This window comes from Tympanuchus pallidicinctus, unplaced genomic scaffold (assembly GCF_026119805.1).
Source record: "Tympanuchus pallidicinctus isolate F22 unplaced genomic scaffold, pur_lepc_1.0 scaffold4, whole genome shotgun sequence".
Lineage (NCBI taxonomy): Eukaryota > Metazoa > Chordata > Aves > Galliformes > Phasianidae > Tympanuchus > Tympanuchus pallidicinctus.
In genome coordinates this window covers 50,034,491-50,060,309 of record NW_026294758.1, presented here as the reverse complement: position 1 = coordinate 50,060,309, position 25,819 = coordinate 50,034,491, and the positions used below count along the sequence as shown (strand labels likewise).

The following is a 25,819-nucleotide window of genomic DNA, read 5'->3' as shown; positions in this document are numbered from 1 at the left end:
GCATATGGTCTGTGCCCCTTCATCGCATGAGCAGAAGTTGCTTGTCCTGTCAGTAAGAATAGGCAAAGGACTCCTCACTGCTAACTTCTTCAGCTGGCTGAAGATAAATCAAAGTGGACAACTCTGAAGCTTCCATGTCAAACAGCAGGGACAGGACTGGGGCGTAGCAGGAGCAAAAGAGTCAGGCCACAGAAGGAGATAAACCAAAGCAAAAGGGTAAAGTAAGCTAGGGGGCGGTGCCAGAGCTTTTACAATTTTTCTTTGCTAAGGTCTTAAAAAATTTCATAAAGCATAGTAATAATATAGCATTTAGTTTGCTGCAGTTCTGAGAACTTGATTCCAGGGCAGATGGATTCGTTTCACCACAGACTCACAACAAGCAGGACTCCCTGTACTGAAACAGTGGGGCTGCACCAATTTTGCGGTAGTGCTGACATACGCTACTGCGCGCAGTGAAATACTGCACTTCCTGTACTTCCCTTAACTTTCTACCAACTATGAAATAATAATCTCTGATTCTGGCATGAAAACTGTAGCACTGAAGAGACTGAAAAAGCATCCAGAGGAAAAGTAGAAATACATATAAATAAATCATATCTGGTCTTTTAATCTTTTCAAGGAAATGCACAGTAATAGATAGTGATCTCCCTTCCTCAGGAACAGTGCAGCCGCATAGCCTGATGTTTAAGACACACATCCGATTGCAGCTCCAAATTATCGCTTCCAGGATGTCTGCTGGGATATTGACTAAAAGCTAACACGTGAATGAACACAAGAATTTCTTTGTAGAGCTTCTATTATTTAACAGTTATTGATGTGGTATTCAAATGTTTTTTTCACTCTTCACAGAATCACAGAAGCACCGAGGTTGGAGAAGACCTACAACACCCAGTCTAACCATCCACCAATCACCAGTATTTCTCACTAAACAATATCCCCCAGCATAGTATCTAAACATTCCTTGAACATCTCCGGGGTCAGTGACTCCACCATCTCCCTGGGCAGCCCTGACCACTCTTTAAGAGAAGTAGTATTTCCTAACGTCCAACCTGAATCTCCCCTGGCACAATTTGAGGCCCTTCCCTCTAGTCCTATCACCAGTTACACAAGAGAAGAGACCGACCTGGGGTTGTTGTAGCCGAAGTGCAGGACCCGGCCTTTGGCCTTGTTGAACCTCATCCCATTGGCTTCAGCCCAGCAATCCAGCCTGTCCAGATCCCTCTTTAGGGCCTTCCACCTCCACGCAGATCCACACTTCCTGCCCAACTTGGTGTCATCTGCAAACTTACTGAGAGTGCAATGCCCTCATCCAGGTCATCAATAAAGATACTGGAGAGCACAGACCCCAGCACCGGCCCCTGGGGAACACCACGCATGACCAGTCACCAGCTGGATTGAACTCCATGCTCTGGGATTTAACCACTGCCCTCTGGGTCTGGCCTTCCAGCCAGTTCCTTACCCAGCCAAGAATGTACCTGTCCAAGCCACAGGCTGCCAGCTTCTTCACAGTACAGTGGGAGACAGTGTCAAAGGCTCTGCTGAAGTCTGGGTACGCATCTGCTCCATAACCTTCCCTGGCACTGAGGGCAGGAGGACAGTTCTCCAGTTCCTCCTTATGACCTTCCAGTCCTCTGAAACCTCTCCAGTTGACAGGAGCGCTGACAGGTGATGGAAAGTGTCTCGGCTATCGCCTTTGCCAGTTCCCTCAGCACTCTTGGATGAATCTCATCTGGCCCCACGGACATGTGGTAGTCCAGATGGAGAAGTAGCTCTCTGTTTCCTCTGGAATCATGGGTGGGTTTATTCTGCTTCCCATCCGAGACTTCCAAGTCAGAGAGTAGACTGCTCTGAGGATAACTGGCCTGACTGTTAGAGCCAGACTACATTAACTTGCCTTTCAAGAACATACAGTATGACCCATTTTGATAAAATTGTTTTCTTAGTGAAAGCAGTTTTCAAAATTCATGCTGCAAGTTACAGAGTTTAAAAAGCTTTAAAGGTTTTATCGTGGTGGACGTGCAAGGAACTACGAAGAGTAGAATTCAGTAATTTTCTGGTAGACAGGAGAAACACCCAGATAGGCCTCAATGGAAAGAACTGATAATGTCAAAGCGAGAGCCCTCCCTTTTGGGCAAAATGCATAATTCAGCTTTAAAGAGAAGATGTGTGTAACGGCTTCTGCAATACAAGGTGAGAAGTTCTGGTGTCATATACCCATTGTCTTTAGTACTGAATGCTACAACAAAGTTTTCCCAACCTTTTAGGTTGCTTGCTAAGTTATTTCACTACATCATGAGGTAATCTTAAAGTATCACAATTAAGCCAGTAAGTTTGAGATTGTTTTACTGAAACTGAAAAAGTAGTTCTGTACCAAAACGTACACAATTTAGTAATAATACAAAATGTTAATTCTGCAAGACAGAATGTCAGTTAAATCCACCAAAATGAACACTGAACCACCATTTATTGTCAGTACAGTGTTACATAAGCTCACCGAATGAACACAGAAATAAAGTAGTTCTTCCTTAAATAAAATGGCAGTTATTAACAACAGTACTGCAGGAAGATACACATTCATGGTATTTACATGCTGTCACAGCATATCTAGCATGTAGCATGTCTTCATGCTTGCACAGGAGCTTTATGAGCTCGTTACAATAATATTGATTTGGTGATGTACTACAAAACAACCCATATGACTTACACTGAAGTTGCACTTTAAAGAGCACCTCTGCTAGCCACCCCTTTAGAAGTGCCACCACATACCTGTAATAAACCACTCTAGGCAATCCACTGACCTGCCACCCATGTGCCCCTCTTCCCTCCCCCCAAAAAAAGTGATCAAGCATATGAACAATTTTCCTCCCATGATCAGCTAGACAGGGTGATACTGACAGCAATCTTCCAGAATGCACCTGTGTTTTCTGTATTACATTAAGAACACCTGAGACTGCTTCACTGGTCCAAGTACAGAGTTTTAATACAAAATCTGTGGAATTAACATGCCATTTCACTGAATTCCCTTAATTAGTACTTTCCATTAAAAAAAAAAAAATCTTAAAATAAATATTCCCCCTCAAAAAATTTAAAAGGAATTAAAACATAAAAAACCCCAACCCTGTAGTATTAAAGAACAGTGTGATTTTCTGACTCCATTTACCTCTGTGTTAGCAGTGGATACACAGCTCTTTCTGGAGAATAAGAGTCAAACACAAAGAACAACAACAAAAAAAATTAGTAATATGCAAACACACTGAACTTTGAGAGACTTCTTTTAAAAGAAATGTAAACATCTGTTACTGATTCTTGTTTGAATGCAGCATTCCTATCCAAAAAGGACAGGAAAACGCATTTCTTTAAATTAACAAGCTCTCTGACAAGAAATCAGTATTAAAATCTTTTTTTTTTTTTCTTTTGTACCTGAACTAAATGACAGAACAGTTAAGACAGTTTTTTTTTCCTACTTCAGTACACACTATAATTTAACAGTTCAGCACTTTGTAGGTCACAAGTTCTAAAAGTAATAATCTAAATTGTGAAGATAAACATTGAATGTTGCTTAGCTGCAGAAAATTAAGTACTATAAGTAGACAGAGGTTTCTGTAGGGCTAATGTGATTAGATAAAAATTGTCTCAGAGCATAAGACCTAACTTTAACATTTTAGCAAAATTAAAACTGGGAATTCATGGAAAACAATTCGGTTTGCCATCACTATAGAAGGACCAATGCATTAAAGCCAAGGTTAGACAAACAGAAACAATCAAGACTTGCCCCCTCCCCCTCAAAAACAACAACAACAAAAAACAACTGCACAAAGTACATTTCATATTTCACCTTCGTAATTACCAGTTTACACGTCAGAATAATCTCAACCTGTAAAAACATGTGACTGACCCTTCAGAAAATGATGCAAAAGAGTAAGAATTCTAAAACTATATTTAAGACAGCTGACAACACTTCTTTCATGAAGTCATCTCTAATCATTGAAGAACATAAAAGGCATAAGTAGTCTCACACAAGTCCATTATCTCTGAAATTATTGTCCACAGAAATCAGTGACTTGAAGGTGATTTTCATTCTAAGCTTCACAGATTATATTATTTTTCCCCTTTACTCCTAAGTCAGTTGCTTCATTTCAAAGCTGTAGTATTCAAGCTGCCTTCTTAGTACAGGTTCCTTGAAGATCTTGTAGATTTATTTTTGACCTGATAAAAACATAAAAACAATCAGATCAGGTAGGTTAAAACAACACACCGTTGTTCTATATTACAAATACTAATGTAACTGTTACTGAATTTTGTATACTTGGAAAACGGGCAAAGCAGCACAGAAAGATACGAAGTTCTGCACCTCTTACCTGTTGTGGATCATGTGGCTTTTGACCAGATGCCCAGCTGCAAGAGCTGCCATTAGCGATAACTCCCCAGCCATCACTGTAGCACACACGATCTTAGCAAGCTGGCGGGCATTTTCACCAGGGTTGTCTTGGCTCGCACCTTGAACCCCTAACATCTAGAGGGCAAAATACACAATGTTATACTATACAAACTAAATTTATAGTCGATTTTAATTTTATGTTTAATTTTAATTTTAATATTGAAGTATTTCCAAATCGTATCCAACCAAGTAGCCTTAAATCTCTTTAGTATTAATTTTAAGCTTCAAAAGCTACGAACATGAAAATAATTAATCAAATCTAATATTTTCATGTCAAATCCGCCAGCCTTCAAGAGGACCATTCCTATAACAACACACTACAAAAGCAGGCTTTTCTCTAAGAAGATGACTTGCTGTAAACTTTCTGCTTTGTACCTGCAAACAGGCCTGTTGTGGTAGCAGGTTGGTGCCTCCTCCAACAGTCCCTATCTCAATAGAGGGCATCGTGCAGCTGATGTACAGGTCTTCATTGGTGGAACCAGTGCGCTCCATCAGAGTGATGCAGTTAGAGCTGCCCACATTCTGCGCAGCATCCTTTGGGTCAAGAAGGAGGAAAAAAGAAAAGACTCAAAAAAGTATTCAGCTAAGGATTACAAACTAAAGAAAAGCTGATTTGGTGTAAAACAACCTTACCTGACCACAGGCAATGTAGATAGCTGTAACAATGTTTGCAGCATGCGCATTGTAGCCACCTATGCTACCAGCCATAGCAGAACCCACCAGATTTTTGTTTATATTCACTTCAACGATATCTTCCGTAGTTGTCTTCAGTACCTAGAGGAAGTGATACACCACTCCTTCAGCTGGAGTAGAAACACCCTGTCTCATGTTAATGAAAGAAGTTTCCTCCCCTAACCCGCTGTTTGCTCCCAAATAGAATTTGACTCTACCGTAGATACCTGCTTGGTTCAAAACAAGCCCTTCCAAACATGGAGCATATTATTTTTTCAATTAATAATGGAGAAGACAGTTTGGACTTGCATACTTCTTTAAGAAAAGTTCATCAGCTACCTTCTCTTGTTCTCAGTTCTCGTTGGAACAAGCCGATTTTGGAGCATTATCCCATTAATTTACCCTAACATTATAGCAGCTTTTCTTCCAAGCTGTTCCAGTTAGTAAACCCGCTCCATGTTTGCTCTGCATAAGAATACAGAACTCAACTGAAGAGTTTAAACAAAAAAATACTGATACACTGGAAAATAAACACGGTACGCAGTAATAATGGACCTGTATACCACATTATTTTGAAAGATTCAGATAAAACTTTTGCAACAGTTCCATATTGAAGTGATCAAAGAAGGCAAACAAAATTATACTGTGAACAAATTTAGAGTATACCCAGCATAAAAGGAATAGCAACTGATGACAAATATGCAAAAAGTGTATAACATTGATGAAAATACAAAGCAAAATGAAAAGATAAAAGTAGACAACACACATTTGAATACTTTGTCCAACTCTGTTCCCATCATAAAAATAAATCATCAAAAAAAAGAGGTAGTTTTTCACGGGAAGTGTAGCTGCAGTGGGGAGTTCCACTGGTGTATCTGTGCTAGAAGTTTTATGTAAATTCACACGAGGGACTGAACAACTTACTGAGCAAAATCAAAATGGAAAACAAAACAAAAATGCCCCACACCATACATAATTCAAATCCTTAATAAGTTGGCAAAAGACTATTCTGAGTAAGGCATAATAAGCTGCTCCCTGGATATTGACATCAGCCCGTGCTGGAAACAGGGTAACAGGCAATGGATTTGGTTTCACACAGAGTCCATTGGCCTTCTTGGCCACCTGGGCACACTGCTAGCTGATATGCAGCTAATTGTCCATCAGTACACCAAGGTCCCTTTCCATCAGGCAGCTTTCCAGCCACTTCTCCCCACGGCTGGGGTTGTTGTGACCAAAATGCAGGACCTGACACTTGGTCCTACTGAATCTCATACAGTTAACCTGGCCCATTGATGCAGTCTATCCAGGTCTAATACAGGTCCCTCTGTATTGCCCTTCTCCCCTCAGGTGGATCCCTCCCAGCTTGGTGTCATCTGCAAATTTACTGAGGGTGCACTCAATCCCTTTACCAAGATCATTAATAAAGGCTTCAAATAGAAGCAGCCCCAGTATTGAGCCCTGGGGGACACCGCTCGTGACTGGCCGCCAACTGGATTTAACTCCACTGACCACAACTCTTTGGGCACAGCCACCCAGCCAGTGTTTCACCCCGTGGAGCATATGCCCATACAAACCATGGGCAGCCAGCTTCTCCATGAGGATGTAGAACAGAAGGTGATCTTAAGACAGATCTCATGATTTAGTTTATGTTTGCCAGCTAGGACTGGCACTATTTATAAAGATTACCCTTCATCAGCTAGGCAAATTCCAAAGCTAAGGCAGCTTTGGAATTAAGTGAAACCTCCTAATTATCAGTTTTCCCTGTAGCAAGGGGCATCTAGACTTGGAAGAGAAACCCAAATTTGTGCAAGAGACAATAAATAAATGAAAATGATCAAAATTACTGATTTCACTCTGAAAGCTATCAAGTTTTGGCATAATCTTTCAAAGGAAAAAAGTAAAAAAAGTAAAAATGTCTTCAAGTAAACATTCCTCATTAAATATATAGCATATTATCTTAGAAAAGAATAAAACATATACTGGAAAAGTGATAAATGGTACAGCAGTAGCATGAAAATATTTGTAGGAATCATTGCTACATGGAGCAAAGCTAACAGTATTTATGATTTAACTATGTAAAACACATACATTTTCATGAACAAATTACAATAATTTGTATACAATAATAAAGCAGACACTTACTTCTTTAACAACCTTGGCTGGAATGACTGCTTCACAGACAACAGACTTCCCTCTTCCCTCTATCCAATTTATAGCAGCAGGCTTTTTGTCTGTACAGTAGTTACCACTGATAGCTATAACCTGGAGATCAGGAAACTCCTCATTCAACCTTGCCAGTGCTTTTTCAGTACCCTGTTAAAACAAAAGCAGATACAATTAATGACTGATGTATTAGTTATGGTTGCCAAACAAGCTAATTAAGGACAGCACAACAGTAAGATTGGATTAAGCCTCATCAGGTCACTAGTTACAGCTGAAGAAACAAAATTCCCAGGAAGAATCTTATGCAGGCACAAATGATAGCATGATCACTATCCGTTCTGCAGCATACTAGGAATTATATGGAAATACTTAATAAACAGCACTGAGTCCTGCCAGTGCATACGAATTCTCTGGAGACATTCCAGAGAACATTTACTATACTGAAAATTCAACATAAACTAAATCATATAATCAAATGAAGTGACAGATGTGCAGGGAATTCATTTTGGATGCAGGAAAAAAGTGTTTCTCTATGTTAGGAAATCAGAGTTAACGTCTGCTGCACTTGCTGTTATGGTGAGCCACTGTGCTGTACATCACTTGTTTTGCAAATATGCATACATTTTCATAATCACTATTATTTCTCCCTTTTCTGTCTTAGTAAATTAGTTTCTGTCTCTGAGTTCTTTTTACTCCCAATTCTCTCCTCCTTCCACGGGGAGGAGGGGAGTGAGCAAATGGCTGTGTGGTGTTTATCTGCCTGCTGAATTAAACCATAAAGCATGTCCACAGATCTCCTACACTCACATGTGAAAAACAGCAAAATTAAAAAATTATGCTGCCCTTCTGCTACCCACCAGATTCATCATCCTTTATTTACAAATACGATAAACATAGTAACAGATCATTACTGGATGAAATCTTTGGCCCAACACAACAGAGAAAGCAGCTTAAATTCTGTATTATCTAGAATACCTTACTAAAAGAGAAAATAAAAACTGAAGTTACTCTAATTTTTTTTCTTTCATCGTTCTCACTCTCTTCTTCCTCAGGTTCACTGAGTTCAATCAGTGCTCTTATTTTGCAGCACTGCCAACAGCGCAGCATCTTGTCTTTCTCTGTTTCCACATGTCAGCTAGTTACATATTAGTAAAATACAATTTTTGTTATTATTTTTTTAAAAGAAATACATATTTACTAAGAAGATTTAAAGGGACTGAGCCTTACTTTTGAAATCATATTCATTCCCATTGCATCCCCTGTTTTGGACTGAAAACGAATGTAAAGGTTCCGACCAGCCAAGCTGATGAGAAGTTTTTGTAGGCGGGCAAATCTGCAAAATAATATAATGACCACTTAAAAACAGTTTAACCCTTGAGGATTTTAAGCAGCAAAATGATAGTAAATCATAGCACAGTGCAGTTAACAGCACTATCTGCAATCTGTACCTACTCCACTGGTGCAGGAAAGTGCCTTCCACTACCATGCATACAGTTCTCTCAAATACTTTGAAGTGTTCTGCTCCTGAAGTGTTTACTGTCTTTTTATGTTATTTACTCCTCAACTTAACGAAGTAAAATTAGAGAGTACAAACATCTGACTATCAAGTACAAACTGACAGCACAGCCTCTGGAAACGTTTAAGACAGTTTTTACAGGAAGACAAAACATCTTCCTTTCCGACAGTGATGCAAGCTTCACAAATCAGAACTCTATTCACACAGCGTAAGGACCAGAAAAACTGGGAAACATGGCACTTAAAGAGCAGCACGAGCTGATTCTCACCAATATAAGCATATCCTTGTGGACAACTGTTAGATCAGTAAGAAACAAAATCTGAATCCTCATAAAATAAGCAAGTAATCATTAGTCTTTGAAGAAACTCCTGGGCATGAAATAAACTTAATATAGTTTCATATTTTTAAACACTTGTTTTCCAGCTTTAGTTTATGCTGTATTCTCTGGAATCTGTATATTAACAAGAATCCCAAACAGGCCAGATTCCAAATTTGAAACTACTTATAGTACAGTGCTGCTAAGAATACAAGTGAGCTTTAATGTTTACTTTAAAATGCTTAAACAAGAATAACTAATGCATTAAGTAACAGGTTATGATGCATAGATACTTGCTGCTATTATTCAATTGTTTACTGCTTATCACTGTAAAACGTGTGTCACTAGCCTTGCCTTATAGCCACTTCTTTTCTTTTCTTACATTCATTCATGGGACAGCCAAAATGAAAATGCAATGTCTTGCACTGCAGCATGCAGATATTAGGAGCTGTCCACTGAAGTCTTGTATTAGGAAACAAGGCCACAAACCCACTGTACTAACCTACTTGTGCTGTCAAAAGCTTCTTTCACTATTTTAAAGCCTTCAGGGCTTTCAAGCCAAGCTTTCACTTCTGCAGCCCGACAAGCAGAGGGCAGCCTTACAACAGGTCCTCGAGTCATCCCATCTGCCAGAATGCGGCTCCTTGCACCTCCACCAAGCTAAAAATGAAAGCAGAGAGGAAACAAAGTAAGATTGCTGAAAATGAATTTTAATTTTTAGCAAGTCAAAAATATGCCTCATATCGTCCCCCAACACATTTTATGTTATAATAAGTCTTCAAGCTTGTCATGCAGTACTTACACATATTGCTCTACATCCTCTATTTGTGCTTGCCACAAGACATCCTTCCGTTGTTGCCATTGGAACCTGAAACTCTTTGTTATCCAGATATAGTGGTCCTGCTACGCCTACAGGAATAGGCATATATCCAATCACATTTTCACAGCAAGCTCCTAAAACCTTGCAAAAATAATACACAGGGATGTAAATAATTTTCCATGTAGAGTGGCATGGCAGCATTGTGTGTGATTACAACACGGTATCTTAGCTAACAAGCTACAACCCTACCAATAAAGTAAATAATCCTCAACACAGATAGCTATAGCTACAGATATCAGTGGCTGAATCAAGTATTTCAAAGATCTATCTTAACAGGACTTAAATGCTGCTACAATTTTAAATGCTGTTAAATTAATTTAAAATGAACTTCCACTGTAGCTTAAGTTCCAGGTAGTATTTTACTCAGCTGAACTCATGCTCAGTGTTGCTATAGTTATGCATTTTTGAAATAAAGCAACTGCATTTCTTGGAAATATTTTTAGGGTAAGCTACAAAACTAACACAGCTCTCTGGACTGAAAAACCAAGGAAAAAACCAAGGAAACGTTTGCACATATATGTATTTTTAAAACATTTTTTTTTGACCAAGCTCACTGTTGTCTCACATACATCACTTCGAGCATATGTTTCATAGATTTTGAAAATGGTTTTACAGCAAGTTTTTATTTCTCTGCCTTTTACTCACCAAAGAATAATTGTAATTCCTGTAAGGAAGATATTGCAAAGATGAGGGTTCAGGGAGTTTCTGAGATAACATTTGTCTGCGAATGGACACTCCTCGCTCCTGAGTTTCCATCAGGGTTTCCAGTTTGTATGCAGGAATGCGCTTTGCATTAACTAAGCTGATCACTTCAGCATCTGTAAGGAATTTTGCTCCCTTCTGTGAATGTAGAAAGATAGGAAAATATAGTTTCTGCTAGCGAAAATATTTTAAATGCCTCAGAATGAAAGAGGGTAACTTTACTTTGACAACATCATATCCCATCTAAAGGAACACACTGTATATCCTAGCCTAATGCAAAGGTTTTTACTCAGGCAACAAGGCACCAAGTTAAGCAAAGAAAGAAGCTTAAAGCACTCAATATATCATGAATAACAAAGCTGCCTCTTCCCTCCTAGTTCCATCTCAGGGATAGAGAGAATCATAATAGAAAACTTTTTGAAAACAAGCTTCAAAACATGTACACGTATCTGGTTTTCTCATCTCCAGTAAGGGAAAAAAAAAAAAGGAACGGAAATTGCAGCAGAAGTGACTTCTGAAAGGGTTTTGGTTTTTTCCTTCCCCCTGCTAGTTATTAACGCCACAGAATTAGTTGACATTATAATAATCATTAGGATTATTTAAAAGCTAGAAAATAATCTTAAATCAGATTATGTCACAAATGCTAAAAAACAACAACAACAACAACAAACAGAAAAGAAAGGAAAACTAACTTATTTTTCCATACCTCCGTACTCCCAAGTATCTGAACACATTCCTCAATAGAACGTGGTTCTTTAGGTAACTCAATTTCCTCCTCCTTTTTACTAAGAACTGACGTAGTTTCTGCAGGGTTGCAGCTGCCAACTACAAATGTAGCTTTGGCTGAGGACTCTGCTAACACAGGCTTTATGACTTCAGCTGCATAAAGACAAGTGAAATGAACTCTGGTTTACAAAAATCTTAAGATTAATTTCCTAATACAGATTTCACTATTTGTTGCAAACGTGCAGCAACAGATTTGAGATGCTAAAATTTACCATTTCCATCTTTAGCAACAAAAGCTTCTTCTACTGTATTAGTCTTCTGACTGTTTTTCAAAAGTCCAGACTGTTTTCTGCAGCAATTCTCAGAGACCTTTTTCTGAACCATCACAGGAGATGTTATGGGATTCTTCAATGAAAGCGTTGATTCGGTCTCTGCTTGTTCAAAGAAAATATATTTCACAGCAAGCAGAAGGGCTAAGCCAAGAGTGATTACTTGTTCAATATCCATACTGGCCATTCTAAAAAAGACAGAAATCAAGAAGTAAATGTAAAGACATGATATATGTAATTTGTGTGTTAATAACTTCTGTTATCTGTTTCCTTAAGAAAGTGTAGTAGTATAATCACCATTTGTATACTTCATCAAACACCAGTCAAAACACATTTTCTAACAAGGTACAAGTATGCTAGTTTAGAGTAGAGGTTACTCATTAATTCTTTGTATTACTCATACTGTAAGCACTTCCAGATTTCATTCGCTGTTTACTATATCTCAAATAGTTAAAAATATGTTAAATGCCTGTAAAGTTAGTCACTATTCAACTGCTATTTCAAATTCATTTAACACCTACCTCCTTACGGTAAGTTAGGAAGAGTCAACAATTATCATCCTTTGTAAACAATAAAAACTATGATGGAAGTCTGGGAGGCAAAAATCTCTTGTATGATACAGTTCTAAGCTCTCACAATACAGAACCACAGCTGCTCAGTCTTCAGATGAACTGAAGAAAAAGTAATAGCAATTTGGATCTCTATTTGCACTTGGGTGTGAATAGTCAGAAGCTTTGCCTAAATACAATTATTCCAGTGCAGTCAGAAAACACACTTCCCAGAGTTCTCTGAAAAATTAGTGGAAAGAAATGGTGTTAGGATGCATCCAGTATAGCTGGAATGAGATTGGAGGAATAGTGTAATATTAAAGTATTTCTTGAAGTGTCATCTCTAGTTCCATGAAATTCTTCTATGGATTGCACTTTAAGAACCAACACCTTGACAGCACTGGTGAATACAACCTCTTCAACGAAATACACATCTTTTCTGTGAAGTGACCTACCGAGAAAGGTAGAACTGCCACAGTGAAACATTAGGTTCAATTCTCTTCGGTGCATTCTCATCCAATCCCACTGCATTTTCTACTGTACCATTTTGAGAAGCTGGTTCCGCTATCCAGCGACTGTGTGCATGAACAAGAACCAAGCCCAGTGACTGCATTAAAAACATACAGCAAAAAAAAAAATTATTTCTTTCAAATGTAATTTGTCATCTAATCTGCTAAGATTAAGCATTTTGTTTTCTCAACAGTCTAAAGGCAAAGGAGTTTCCTGATCCCTCATCTGTATCATTTACTGGCCTATCATTATACTCAGAGTTTTGATCCTGCCCCTGCACATCCTTCCTCTTGCTCAAGTAATAAGAAGAGAAAGCTGAACAAATAAACACATGAAAAAGCTGTTTTATACAGAAATGGCACATGCAGAGACAGGGTAAACAAGGGATGCTATTAAAAATGACCAAAGTAAGATAGAGTAATGCCGATACAACACAAAAGTTTCATTCATTCAACAAGGATATCTTACTGATTGCATAATGACAGATTAAAAAAAAAATAAAAAAGCTACAAACCATAATCATTTTCACCCTCTGTGTTACAGGATTTGGTTTATTTTCTTCTTCTTCCAGAACACGAGCAAAATGACTCAGCTGCCATATAGGACGTCCTTCACGACTCTCTCGAGAAAGCTGCAGAAATTAATTTTAAATAAATAAATAAGTAAGCTCCCAATTAGTAAACACTTGAAAAATCAAGTATTCATGCTGTATTTTCATTTGATTGTTAAAAAAAAAAAAAAAAAAAGGAAAGTAATTAATACAGGAAAGTCTAAGCAGTTGACCAAAAGTAAAGTGCACAGTGGGGAGAAACCCCAGACATACATTAATTTAAACAACTTTCCTTTGTTTTGCAGTGCTTTAGAACTCAAACTGTTGAGCTCGATTCATTTACAGTGGCAATAACAAGATACTGTCCGTCAACTGAGCTACAGCAACTTTTTCTATTCCCTTTTATTCACTTCAAAAGGAAGACAAACATGCTGGCATATACCTGAGTGAAGAAATAGCCTACAAGAAGTGTAAGGTCTGAACATCTAGTTTGATGTTGCCTTTAAGTGGGTCTTACCTCTAATACCAAGGACACACAAGCTGGAAAGAAGGTCATGAAGACAAAGTAGTTGGCAAGAACAGACATGCAACCAAAGCAGCACATAATTTCCAGTTGTCGCACTCCTACATTAAAAAATAAATTAATTAATTAATTAACATTTGAATATGCAGTAGGCTTTAACACTTGAAGAAGTGTTGCAGAAGTATGAAAGAAATATTTACCATAGATTACAGAAACAGACGAATGAAAAAAAAAAAAGCCCTATCATTTTGTACCAGCTTATCCTAAGCACACTATGTAGTTAAGGTATTTATACCAAATTTTTTAAGTGTAAACCTAAGTAACTACAGTTTACTAAGCTTTCGAAACTATACAACAAAAGTTTGAAACTCCTCCCTTTATCTTAGCAAAGCTACTATTATGTATCGAGATCCCTTGTAAAAGGTGACCAATTAAGGGTTCAGGAAATATATGCCCCACCTGCACTTTCACAGCCATGCTATGCAGAAAAAGCCAATTATGTTACATCACAAATGCATTACAGAACTCCCTTAGTAAAGATAAATAAGCTAGCAGTATAAATCATTCAAAAGTGGAAAAAAAAAAAAAAAAAGCAAAAAAAAAAAGCAGAACCACAAGCTACAACAAAATGAGTTTTTTTCCCTCTATGTAAACAGAAAAATAGTTTATTAACACACTTCTCTCTCCTCCCCCAAAATGTCCAAATAAATGGATGAAGTTATTCCACTTCCAACACCAATTATTTGAAACACTTAATATCTCATCAGCTTTCAATTTTATTTTTTTTTTAACTGCTAAGGTTTAGCTCGTTAGATTTCACTGCTCACCTGACATAGTACCAACACCAATCACAAGACATTCCACAAGTGCATCTAGGGTAAATGTGGGACCTAAAATAGCCATTCCACGTGAAATATTTTCTCTCACTTCATCCTAAAAGGAAAAAGATTCTGAATGTTACAACAAAGACAAAAACTGAAGGGGAATATACATAATATGATTAGTATATCAAGTATTATAGTGATAAGGCTTTATAAAGCAGGCATTAAGCAATTCAAGAATGTGTTCAAATACATTTTTCTTCATCTCACATATACTGTTATGCTTTGACAGTCTTTACAAGGCAGAAATACTTTATTTCTAAATACTCCGTACGTGGTTTATTGCTGTTCCTACAACTCTGGTGGGCAGTCTTTAAGAAGCTGTGCTAAAAACATTTTTATGAAGAACTTTCTTGAAAATTAATGAAGATTATACTTGCAATTACATAATAATCTGCAAACACTATAATATTGCATATATATGATGTAAAACATTATATTATTATACTATATTACTTAATATACTATATTGCATAATATGGTATATTACCTATATTGTGTATGTGCATATATAAGGCATAGTGATACAGTTTATTATACTATATTGCATAATACATGTGTTACATATATAATGTATGTATTATGCAAGATAGTATAATAAATTGTATTACTATGCTTTATACCCACACACAAAATATGCCATAATTATTACATTCAATTACTATGCACAGTATTTTGTTCACTTAAAATAGCTTTTGGTGAAATTTATTTGTTTTAGAACAGTAAGAAGTAGCCATTCCAATACACACTGGGCAAAACACTCTGTTAATTCTCCGTGGTGTGAATAGCAGATATTGCATGGGACATCTTGAGGTCATCTGGTCCAACTCCCCTGGCTCAAGACACTTGGTACAGGTCACCCAGAACCATGTCTGGGCAGCTTTTGAGAATCTCCCTGGAGATATTTAAAGCTATACCAAAAACATACCCATGCCACATTTGCTCTGATAAGATTTTGCTTTTTTCTGCATTAGCATTTTAACCTTAGGCATCTGTTTATACACTATCCCCGAGCCATACAAACTACTTTTCTTTTTTTTTAAATCAATAATTGTTCTGTGGAAGACATTCTTCCAGGACCTCTAGCCTCAAATTTAAGTAATGCTGTTAAAGTTCTGGTCCCATATTCAAGCATAAAATTAACTTAGCTCAAATGATTATCACACATTAATTGTACAGCATTTCTGGACTGCATCTGATCCTTTTTCCGTATCACTAATATTACGTTCACCTGTATGTCTCTCCATGAGGACTGTTCATCTATGAACATTAAATTCAAAAGCTCAATTGCAATAATAATAATACTGACCTGTGAATTGGAACTTAGCGCAAATTTGGCTAGCGCACTTGCTCTTGAAAGATCAATCAGAAGGAGAAAGAACGGCAAAGCTTCACTGGGGAAAAAACAAACAAATGGAAACACACTGAAGATAAAGTGCAAGATTTGTTGTATATGAAAAAAATAAAAATAAAAAACAATATCAAGCAACAAATCATATTTGCTACTTACTTTAAACCTGTCAGTTCTTTATCCAAGAAGTGAATCACGACTGTACTAAAAACAAAACTTGAGAAGATTGTGAAGAGACCAGCAATACCTTTAAAAAGAAAAAAAAAAGGGGATAGATATATTTTATATATACATTGAGAGTGATGAGAACAAAACCAAAATGAACAAAAAAAAAGCCCTATACTTCTAGATTAATCTTCATGCAAATAATGGACTGCATTAATAGCAGCTGAGGTACAGACTGATGTGGATGCTGTTTCTATAAAAATAGTGAAATCTAAAATTTCTACAGTGCTCAAAGCAAGGCTTTAAGAAATAAATGATAAACCTTCTCTTTTATTATCTTAAAAAAAAAAACAACCCACACCACTAAAACCAGCACTAACTTTCAGTTTCACATAAAAAATTTATTTCAAGAACTACAATCCCAATATTTATATAATCTGACACAAACCTTCCTAAAAATTACACTAGTAGACAGCAGAATAAATATTCTGCTGATCCAAGTGACCCTATTCTGTATGTAAATCCATTCTTACAGACTTAGTATGTAAATGCTAACATTCTAACATCAATTACCAATTTATAGAAACAACAATAACACGCTAAAATGCATACATAACATGCAAAACCAGATACAGTACCTAAAATGTATTTTGACCCGAGTTGCCTTAGGTTCTGAAACTGGAAATATATATAAAGGATTGCTATGCAGCGTGTGATTGTCAGGATAATGATGTCGCTGCTCAGAACATCCTGTATGGAACACAAAGGGGTTTATTTAGATTTTACACATGGAGACTTGACATTAAGTTTTAATAACGAGGACAAAAAACAAAAAGTCTATTTTGAATCTCCAAGGAGACCCCACAGCCTCTGGGCAGCCAGTGCCAGTGCTCTATCATCCGCACAGCATAGAAGTACTGTCTGGGGTTCAGAGGGAACCTCCTGTGTTTCAGTTTGTGACCAGTTTGGCACTGGGCACCACTGAGCAGAGCCTTGGCTTCATCCTCTCTTCACCCTCCGCTCAGGTATTTATACACACTGATGAGATCCACCAGTGCCTTCTTTTCTCCAGGCTGAACAGACCCAGCTTCCTCAACCTTGCTAGGAAAAGTGCTCAAGATTTAATGAAAACATTTGGTAGCACACCACTGCATACACTTGCTTACAGCTTCCTTATAGAGCATGGCAAAGAAGGCAATAAAGAAGTTTCTGCATATTTATTTTCCCTCTAACATTATAACCCAATCTTATTCTACTGACTACTCCGAATTTACTGATAAACAATAAATTAAAAAATACTAGCATGAATTTAAATCCTTACTTCTTCAAGTTTTGGGCACTCATAATTCCAGCCACAGATCTTATCATTCCCAGTGAACATCTTCATTGACATCATACAGATGGTAAGGGTCACTGTTCCCACAATGACTTCCCATGGATGAGAAGCCACGAAGAGGCCATGCATTCGAAAGAGCCTGGACAACATGTTCAGGACTGTTTTTCTACAGTTAGCAAATCTGCAAAAGAATATTTCACATGAGCAGGTTAGAAGTTCAGGAAAAAAGCATAAAGCTATACAAATTCCACAAAACAAAGTCCATTCTGTTTCAAGCAAAAAAAGCAAAGTAACAGATGAATACAGAAACTCATCTTCACCCTCCAATTTTCCATTTAAAGACATTTATTTCTAGTTTTCTGAAAATTCATACAATCTGCTCCTGCCTTGTCAATCTGCTTTTTTTTTTTCCCCCTTTAATAAAACACACATCTCGCTTCCCTCCTCCAACCATCTTACTACAACCCTCCCAAACTCTAAGCTAACGATGACATCTCAGAATCTTCTGCTGTTGTGCACTTTTGACGCTGTTCTGTCTCCTGCTTCCTGCCTTCATCATCACATGTAAGCACTCAGTAAATCCTGTTACTTCTTTCTATTCATTGTTCATATAAAAACATCGATTTTAACTGCATAAATCAGCAGCAAACCATTGCTGGTAATTCTCAATCATAAGAGCAGATATTTCAACATTATCTCCCTCTGATTTTATGTTCTCCACTTTCTTCAGTGATTTAAGTTAATTCCATTTGAAACGGTTCTTTCTTCACCTCAAACACACAAATCCTTTTTGATTACAGTACTCTGCAGCAGTTCTCTGTACCCATAAGCAATTCCCAGGTTGAACTGAAACATTTCATCATCCCCTTTGCTTTGAATGAATAACAAACATTGCTCACAGCTCCCCTTCACATAATGAGAACACGGATGCTCCATCAGTTAGAAAATCTGCATCTTTGTTTGCTCTGCGCTGTTCCTTTAGACTCTGAATCCATCAGGGATGTTTACTCATGTTTTATAGCACAAAAAACAAAATGCCACAAAATGGTCTCTTATATACATTAATATGTTGCTTTTTTCCTTGCATAAAATCAATGGCTTCTAAAACCTTAAGAAGAATGTTAACTATGTAACTATATCCAAAGTCCCAAAGATACTTAAATGGTAGTTTGACTTGTCTTTCAAAATACTGATCTACGGAAAGTCTGTACAAACCTAGAACAGTGGATATTTCCATAGAAGATTGAGAGCTCTACACATTATCACATTGAAATGGATAAAAATCCCTTTATGTTGCCTCAAAAATAACAATTTATGCAGCAGACTTCCAGCAAGGCAGTATTTCTCCCCACTGTTTCTTTTGAATGGACGCCATAAACATAGCTGCCATTCAAGACAGAAAATAAAAAAAAATGGACAAATCTATCTGCTCAGTGCTCCTGTAGCTGCCAGAATCATCCTGCCTGTCAGACTGCTTTCCTGCCTGCACAGTCATGTAATCATCAACGGCACTACTGTTGATTTTCTTCACCCTTCCATGCCAAAGGTGTGGCTGGATTTTTCTGACTGATGGAGCCAACTGGGGAATTTCATTAAGAGGACTGATTTTCTTACAAACAAATTATTTCATTTCCCTTGAAAGGAAGGAGAAAAGGTGAAGACGAACCCTGAAATAAAGAAAGGTTAATTTTTTTTGTAATTCAGTCAACGTCACCCATTTTTGTTCCTTGTCAAATATCATCTACGTCATTTTATAAATGTATGTTCTTGCAAAACCATTCTATAGTGGTACTATGATTTCTCAGCAGCAGGACGGAAAGCATCTTTTAGTTGGAAAAAAATTGAATAAGACAGTCATAGCAATATCTTACTTCCAAAGACTGGAACAAAACCAAAACCAGAAGAGCCTCAGCAATATCCTACTGAAATACTAGTCTGTTTGAATTCCACAGGAAAATAAAAGATATTACTTAACACACAACTACAGAGTACTTCAAACCTTAAAACAATAAATGCAACTCCTAATGATTTCAATATCAGAATTTACAAAAACAAGTAGCAAATTGTTAACAGGTCTAGGAAAACCCCAAAGAAAAACAAAAACATATGTATTTCTTCAAATATTATTTATCATTCTTGTAAGCAGAACTAGTAGGACTCCTGCCCCAGTAAGCACAAAATGGCCTCATAAAAATCAAGCGGGGGAAGATATATTTATAATTAGCCAGAACATTTCTTTTAATCAGCTAATATTTCACAACTAATGAATTACTGCTGAGAAATACAGGATGCCACCCTGCTGGTCCTGGGCTTTATTGAGTGGCAGCAGCTCCTCACCTGAAGGCTCCTTACAGCCTGCATGAATACTTTACCAACGCCAATTACATTTTTTTTTCTTTTTTTCTTTTTTTTTTTTTCCCTTTTGCTGACATTTCTACACTGATTCTGCATTACTGACTGCTGTAAAAAATCGTCAGCGCATACAGTCAGATCGTGTTCTTCAGCCTGGCTGAACCATTTTTATTCCCACACTTTCAGCTTGAAATGAGAAAGACATAAATCTGTATTCAAAGCTGAAGTTTGTCATTACTGTTATTTTGTTAGATTTCGAATGGATGGCTCAAAGGGACATCATGTAAATACTATTATCTATGCCTTCTGTTGTCCAACCAGAGGATGCAGAGAGAGCATTCCAGAAATCGAAACGAAACGTAGGGGGGGAAAAAAAAAGAAAGAAAAGAAAGAAAAGAAAGAAAAGGAAGGAAAGGAAGGAAAGGAAGGAAAGGAAGGAAAGGAAGGAAAGGAAGGAAAGGAAGGAAAGGAAGGAAAGGAAGGAAAGGAAGGAAAGGAAGGAAAGGAAGGAAAGGAAGGAAAGGAAGGAAAGGAAGGAAAGGAAGGAAAGGAAGGAAAGGAAGGAAAGGAAGGAAAGGAAGGAAAGGAAGGAAAGGAAGGAAAGGAAGGAAAGGAAGGAAAGGAAGGAAAGGAAGGAAAGGAAGGAAAGGAAGGAAAGGAAGGAAAGGAAGGAAAGGAAGGAAAGGAAGGAAAGGAAGGAAAGGAAGGAAAGGAAGGAAAGGAAGGAAAAATCCAACCACTTCCCGAAACCGATCAGCTGCGGCCCCGTAAAGCCTCAGCCACAGCTTAACAGCATCCCGGAGCGCCGCTCCCAGCACCACCCCGCGGAAGCCGCGTGCCGGCCGAGGCCGCCGCCCGCTCCGCAGCACTCCCGCACTACAGCGCGGTGCCGCTCCCAGCTACAGGCTGACTCAGCACCGCCGGGCGCTACGCAGCCGCGGGCGGCCCGACTCCGGGCAGGGCCTGCTCTCCCTCCCAGGCCACGGTTCCCACGCGTGGCCCTCGGCCAGGCTGTCAGCGGCCGCCGCCCGCCGGTCAGCTCGCGCCTCCCGGCCGCTGCGGGCCCCTCGCCATCCGAACGTCGGGCTGCCCGCACCGTGCCGTGCCGCACCGCACTCCGCGGCCCGCCCGCCCTGCCCCGCTCACCGCCCGGCCGCGAGCGAGCTCCTTCCTGCTTCCCTCCCGCCGCGCTGCGAACTGAAGCGGCCGCTCCTCCCCGGGCAAGGACACCCGGGGCACGACGCGCCGGCCACCGCCATCGCCCGATCGCGCAGCCAATGACGGCGCGCCGGCACGCCCGGCCCGCGGCGCGTCACTCTCTGCGTCGCCAGGGCAACCGCCCTGCGAACGCCGTACAGCGCGGAGCTCGATCAGGAGCGGGGAACACGCCATCTCGCCATGGGCCGCCCGCCAATAGGACAGCGTGCTGTCCTCTTCGCGTCCTCTGATTGGACAGCGGGATGAGACCTATTTACATACGCCGATCGAGCGAGTGGTCCGCCCCGCCCCCGCGGGGCCCTGAGGCCGGAACCGGGCGCCGCTTCCTCGTTCTCACGGCGGGCACAGCTGCCGCGGGCCCTCGGGTCTGCAGCGCTCACCGCTTACCGGTCCCTCGCAGCTGCTGCCCAGCCCCTGGGACCAGCGCGTTAGAAACAGCGCGGTGATCCGCTGCGCTCCTGTCTGTGGAGAACGGCAATGCCCCTCAGTGTTCGGAACGCGGGGCGCGCGTTTGTGCCAGCCCCTGCTCCCATTAGCTATGGGTGCTCAGTCTGTCAGACCTATGGGTCCCGTTTGCCACCTCGCTCCCATCGTCCTGACTCTGCTCCCGCGTGGCCAGGCCTGAGCGATTCTAGCTCTATGTGTAAGGCCAGGTCGTGGACTGCAAGGTTTTGCCGCAGACAAGTCTCACACTAGATTTCCTGAAGCTTGCATGCAGCACTCTGTTTAGAAATAGCTTTGTGTGGTACTCTGCTATAAAAGCATTACTGTAATCCCGAAAAAGAATGCGCTGACGAAGGGTTGCTTGAGGACTACACCCAAAGCAGGTGTTATCAGCGAGGAAATCATTGTTGCCAGCTCAGTCCTCTAACATGTAAATACACCGTTTGTTGCCATCCTCCCTTTGATGTACGTAAATCCCGGTGACTGCTGTGTAACCGCTCCCCCGCTGGCTTTCCTCAGAACGCACGGTTTCCTCAGTATCTCACCTTTGTTACCTGGAAAGTAAAACATTGCCACTGTGCTTCCTGCAGTAATTTGGCAATGTGCGCTGCAATTGCAGTAATTGCGAGTGGATATGACTAAGTCAAAACAAAGCAGCAATTTGTACCTACTTCAAATAATTATATTATAATTGATGCCTAATTTAAGATGACCAATAAATCTGCCTCTGTTTCCTACACTTTTTCTGGAGTAGTGCTAGTTGGTTATTGGTTTTTCGTGTGTGTCTGTTTGTTTTTACTACTCTGTGACTCTAATATATCACAACATTTCAAAATTAACCAAAATGCTAATTTTATTATCAAGCCCACAGGGAGCAGGAGTCCAGTACTCCAGTTTGGAAATCACAATCTCTTTGGAAATCACAGGTAGCATAGGGCTTCCTGCCGTGAGCTCTCTGACCAGCCTCACACTGGCAGCACTATGGATCAGCCACATCCCCATTCCTGCACGGGTGGGTGTCATGCTGAATGCAGTTTGACTTTGCCTGCCTCTCACAAGGGCTTCCCCTGGATGGATTCACAGACATTTAAAAAGAATAGATGAGTTACTGTAGTGATAGATGTAACAGGCTCCAGGCTGTCATGAATAAATTCACGAGCTGCAGTAGCGCTAATGCACGATGGTAGTTGTAGCAAGATGCAGACCAGCCTGAGCGTTCTTCACCCAGCGGGTGGCACAGTGCTTACCAAAGAGGTGTCCCTGTCTTGGTGGAGGAGGAACACAGCTTCACATCTCTTACCTCCCTGTTCTCCTTCAGGCTACTTTTCTTTCTCTTCCCCACTTCGCTTCTCCACTGCCTTACACCTTAAGCCCTATGTTTTCCTCCCTGGGGTGAGGTTTAACTTCATTTGAGCGTAGAGTCAAATACTACATTCACGTATCCTTAGCATGTTCTCCTTAGAGCTCATGAGCATATTGAAGGGTGTTAAATTTAATTTCAATTTCATGGCTAAAGAAGTAAAACATCTCAGTCTGAGGCCTTTAAGACTCAGTTCTGACATGCTGCTTGTTAGCACAACCTTTAGCCTATACACGTCCATGTGGCCCAGCCCCGCCTATCCTGCAGCTGCTCCCAGTCCTTGCAGAGCCCTACACCACCATGGCAGCAGCTCTGCCCCATAAGCAGCCTGGCCTCTTAATGCTCACTCAATGCTCACAGTGTGATCAGCACTGTCTCACTGAAACTGGGACACAGGGAGAGCTCAGTGCAGTGCTAACTCAAGTTGTGGCAAAAAAAAATAATAATAATAAAAAAATTGCATGCGTTGTGGTACCTTGGCTAAACACAGTCCTGCAAATAGGGAAAAATATGCAGCCATGCTTTCCATTTTGATAAAGATTTATCAATTTATGCTTACAATTCCATTTTCAGTTTATATGAATACATTACCTGAGAGTTTTCAAATGGAATGTATAGAGTTGCAGTCAGAAATTCAAAAATTGATCACATCTCTCTACCAGCCTTTTATAAGCACTCCCTTGGCAAATTGAGAAATATTCCTTCACAATCATGTCACATTCGTGGCATTGCTTTTTTTTTTTTTCGGCAGCACTTACATTTGTGAACAACTGATTTTAAAGATGAAGCATAGGAAAAATAAAATTTCATCAGAAGTCTCTGATGAGCACCTTGAAAACTCATGGAGAACTGCAGTGACTTGCCATTAAACCAGCCTGATATATCAGTATCACAGGAACAAGGTTTAACATCCCACTAGTTCTCTGTTTTAGTTGCTCTCTCTCTCTCTCTCTTTTTTTTTTTTTTTTTTTTTTTTTTTTTTTGTTTCAATAAAAGATATTAAAAATTAAAATAAGCTCTGTTGCTTATAACACAATGACAACATCATATATTTCAAAATGCCTGCTTCAGGTTGAACCTTCCTGCCAATATTCCATTACATGTTGTTGTGTGACAGCTGGCAGCAGAGGAGCAGTCTGACAAAACGATATCTGACATGGACGTGCGCATGAAGCAGTGGTAGAGAATTGAATTCCTCCATGCAGAAAAATTGGCACCTTGTGATATTCACTAATGCTTGCTGAACCAAACAGTAGTTGTGAGCACACCAAGGCATTGAGTGGTTGCGTTTTGGCAGTGGCAACAGCAACTTCCGCTGGTTCTGATTTTTATGAGCATGACATGCATATTCATGTTCATTGCTGATGAACATGAATCATTAATGGTGGTGACTGTAGAAAAAGAACGTTCTGTAGTTGAGAATTTGATCTATCAAACAGTGTTCTTTGTATCTATTCAAGTTTCCGTGGAAATAAATAGAAGGCATTACTTTTGGAGTGACCTACATAATTCAATTTGTATGTATTCTGTGCTACCCTGGCAAACCAAAGGGTTGGACACCCATGCCTTAGCTCAAACAGAACCATACTGGGCCACAAGGCTTCCTTGTTCAGCTGCTTTTCATGCTGACCTCACAAGGTTTACAGAAGAAGTAACCAGGCACCAGTGTTTTTAATACCTAATGTAAAAAACACACGTTGTCCAACTCATGACTACAGTCACTCAATTCAAGATCCAAGTTGTGTTTGCATGAAGTCACACATGGACCCATCTGAACAATGCCTGCTGGTAGCAGTATACCCTTGTGACCTAAATCCATGAGACAGGAAGATCCCCAAATGATCACACTGTCATCTCATTTTTCTACTGTTTCACTGGCCGTAGCAGGGACAGCGAACCACGTTCCAGATCTAAATATCTTGTTTCAGAGCCACTGAAAGATTAAGAGCCAAACTACAGCAGCCTTTTTGTTCCTCATACTCCTCTTAGCCAGACACTACATTGGGAGCCACATTTCCCTGAGATCCCAGTCTACATTAATAGGGTCAGACTGCTGTACCTGGCCTGGCTGTTGGAATGGCCTCAGTTCTGTTATTAATAATTTGTTAGCTTCAGCTGGGACAGAGTTTTTTTTTCTCCTCAACAGCTGGTATGATACTGTGTTTTGGTTTTACAAGAAAGACAACGTGGATAAACACACCAATATTTCTAGTTGTTGCTGAGAAGAGTTGTGAAGAGCCTGTTGCTCTGTTGCTAAGTAGAGTTGTACAAAGCCAAGGCAGTTTCAGTTTCTCAGCTCCTATCAGCAAAGGGCTGGGGGAAGAGAGGAGGGGCAAGAAGCTGGGAGGGGGCAGAATCAGGACAGCTGACTTAATCTGGCCAAAGGGATATTCCATACCATATGACAATATGTAGAAGGACTTTTGAAAGGAATTGGAATTCTTTCTCTCCCTTTTCTGCTTCTTAGGGGCTAACTGGGCATCATTCGATAGGTGGTGAGCAATTGCTTGTGCATTACTTGTTACATACATTCACACACATATGTATTTGTCATAATTACTATACTTTTCCTTTTCTCTGTCTTAGTTTTATCTCAACTCATAAGTTCTACTTGGTGTACTTTGTGCCTGTTTGTTTTTTTTTCTACACCAGTGTGAAGGGGGAAGAGTGAGCAAACAACTACATGGTGCTTAACCACCTGCCAGGTGAAACCACAATATAATTCTAACACATTCTCATGCTATTCATTCCATTCACACCATTTTCCTTTCTTATGTGAATTATTTAAGAGGTGAGCAGTAACAGAAAAATTAGTCATGTGTGTACATCAATAACCTAG

General features: G+C 39.6%; 1 protein-coding gene across 1 annotated transcript; it reads right to left on the bottom strand.

Moving 5' to 3' along the window:
* Positions 1-2,326: 2,326 nt before the first annotated feature.
* Positions 2,327-21,239, bottom strand: HMGCR (3-hydroxy-3-methylglutaryl-CoA reductase). Its single transcript, XM_052701409.1, has 20 exons — positions 21,105-21,239; positions 17,592-17,787; positions 16,909-17,020; positions 16,265-16,352; positions 16,064-16,148; positions 14,701-14,806; positions 13,868-13,974; positions 13,315-13,431; positions 12,746-12,897; positions 11,686-11,930; positions 11,394-11,566; positions 10,631-10,825; positions 9,908-10,066; positions 9,608-9,765; positions 8,501-8,606; positions 7,253-7,423; positions 5,072-5,212; positions 4,814-4,972; positions 4,359-4,513; positions 2,327-4,206 (listed from the first exon to the last, which is right to left on the bottom strand). Exons 1-20 carry the CDS (start codon positions 21,215-21,217, stop codon positions 4,152-4,154), a joined length of 2,793 nt encoding a protein of 930 aa, XP_052557369.1. The 5' UTR covers positions 21,218-21,239; the 3' UTR covers positions 2,327-4,151.
* Positions 21,240-25,819: the final 4,580 nt, after the last annotated feature.

Coding starts and splice junctions, on each gene's coding strand:
- HMGCR (XM_052701409.1), bottom strand. CDS start 21,217: ATGGCGGTGGCCGGCGCGTCGTGCCCCGGGTGTCCTTGCCCGGGGAGG. Junction 14,807..16,063: donor CGCTAAGTTCCAATTCACAG/GTCAGTATTATT, acceptor TTTTCCTTTTAG/GATGAAGTGAGAGAAAATAT. Junction 11,567..11,685: donor TGTTGCTAAAGATGGAAATG/GTAAATTTTAGC, acceptor GTCTTTATGCAG/CTGAAGTCATAAAGCCTGTG.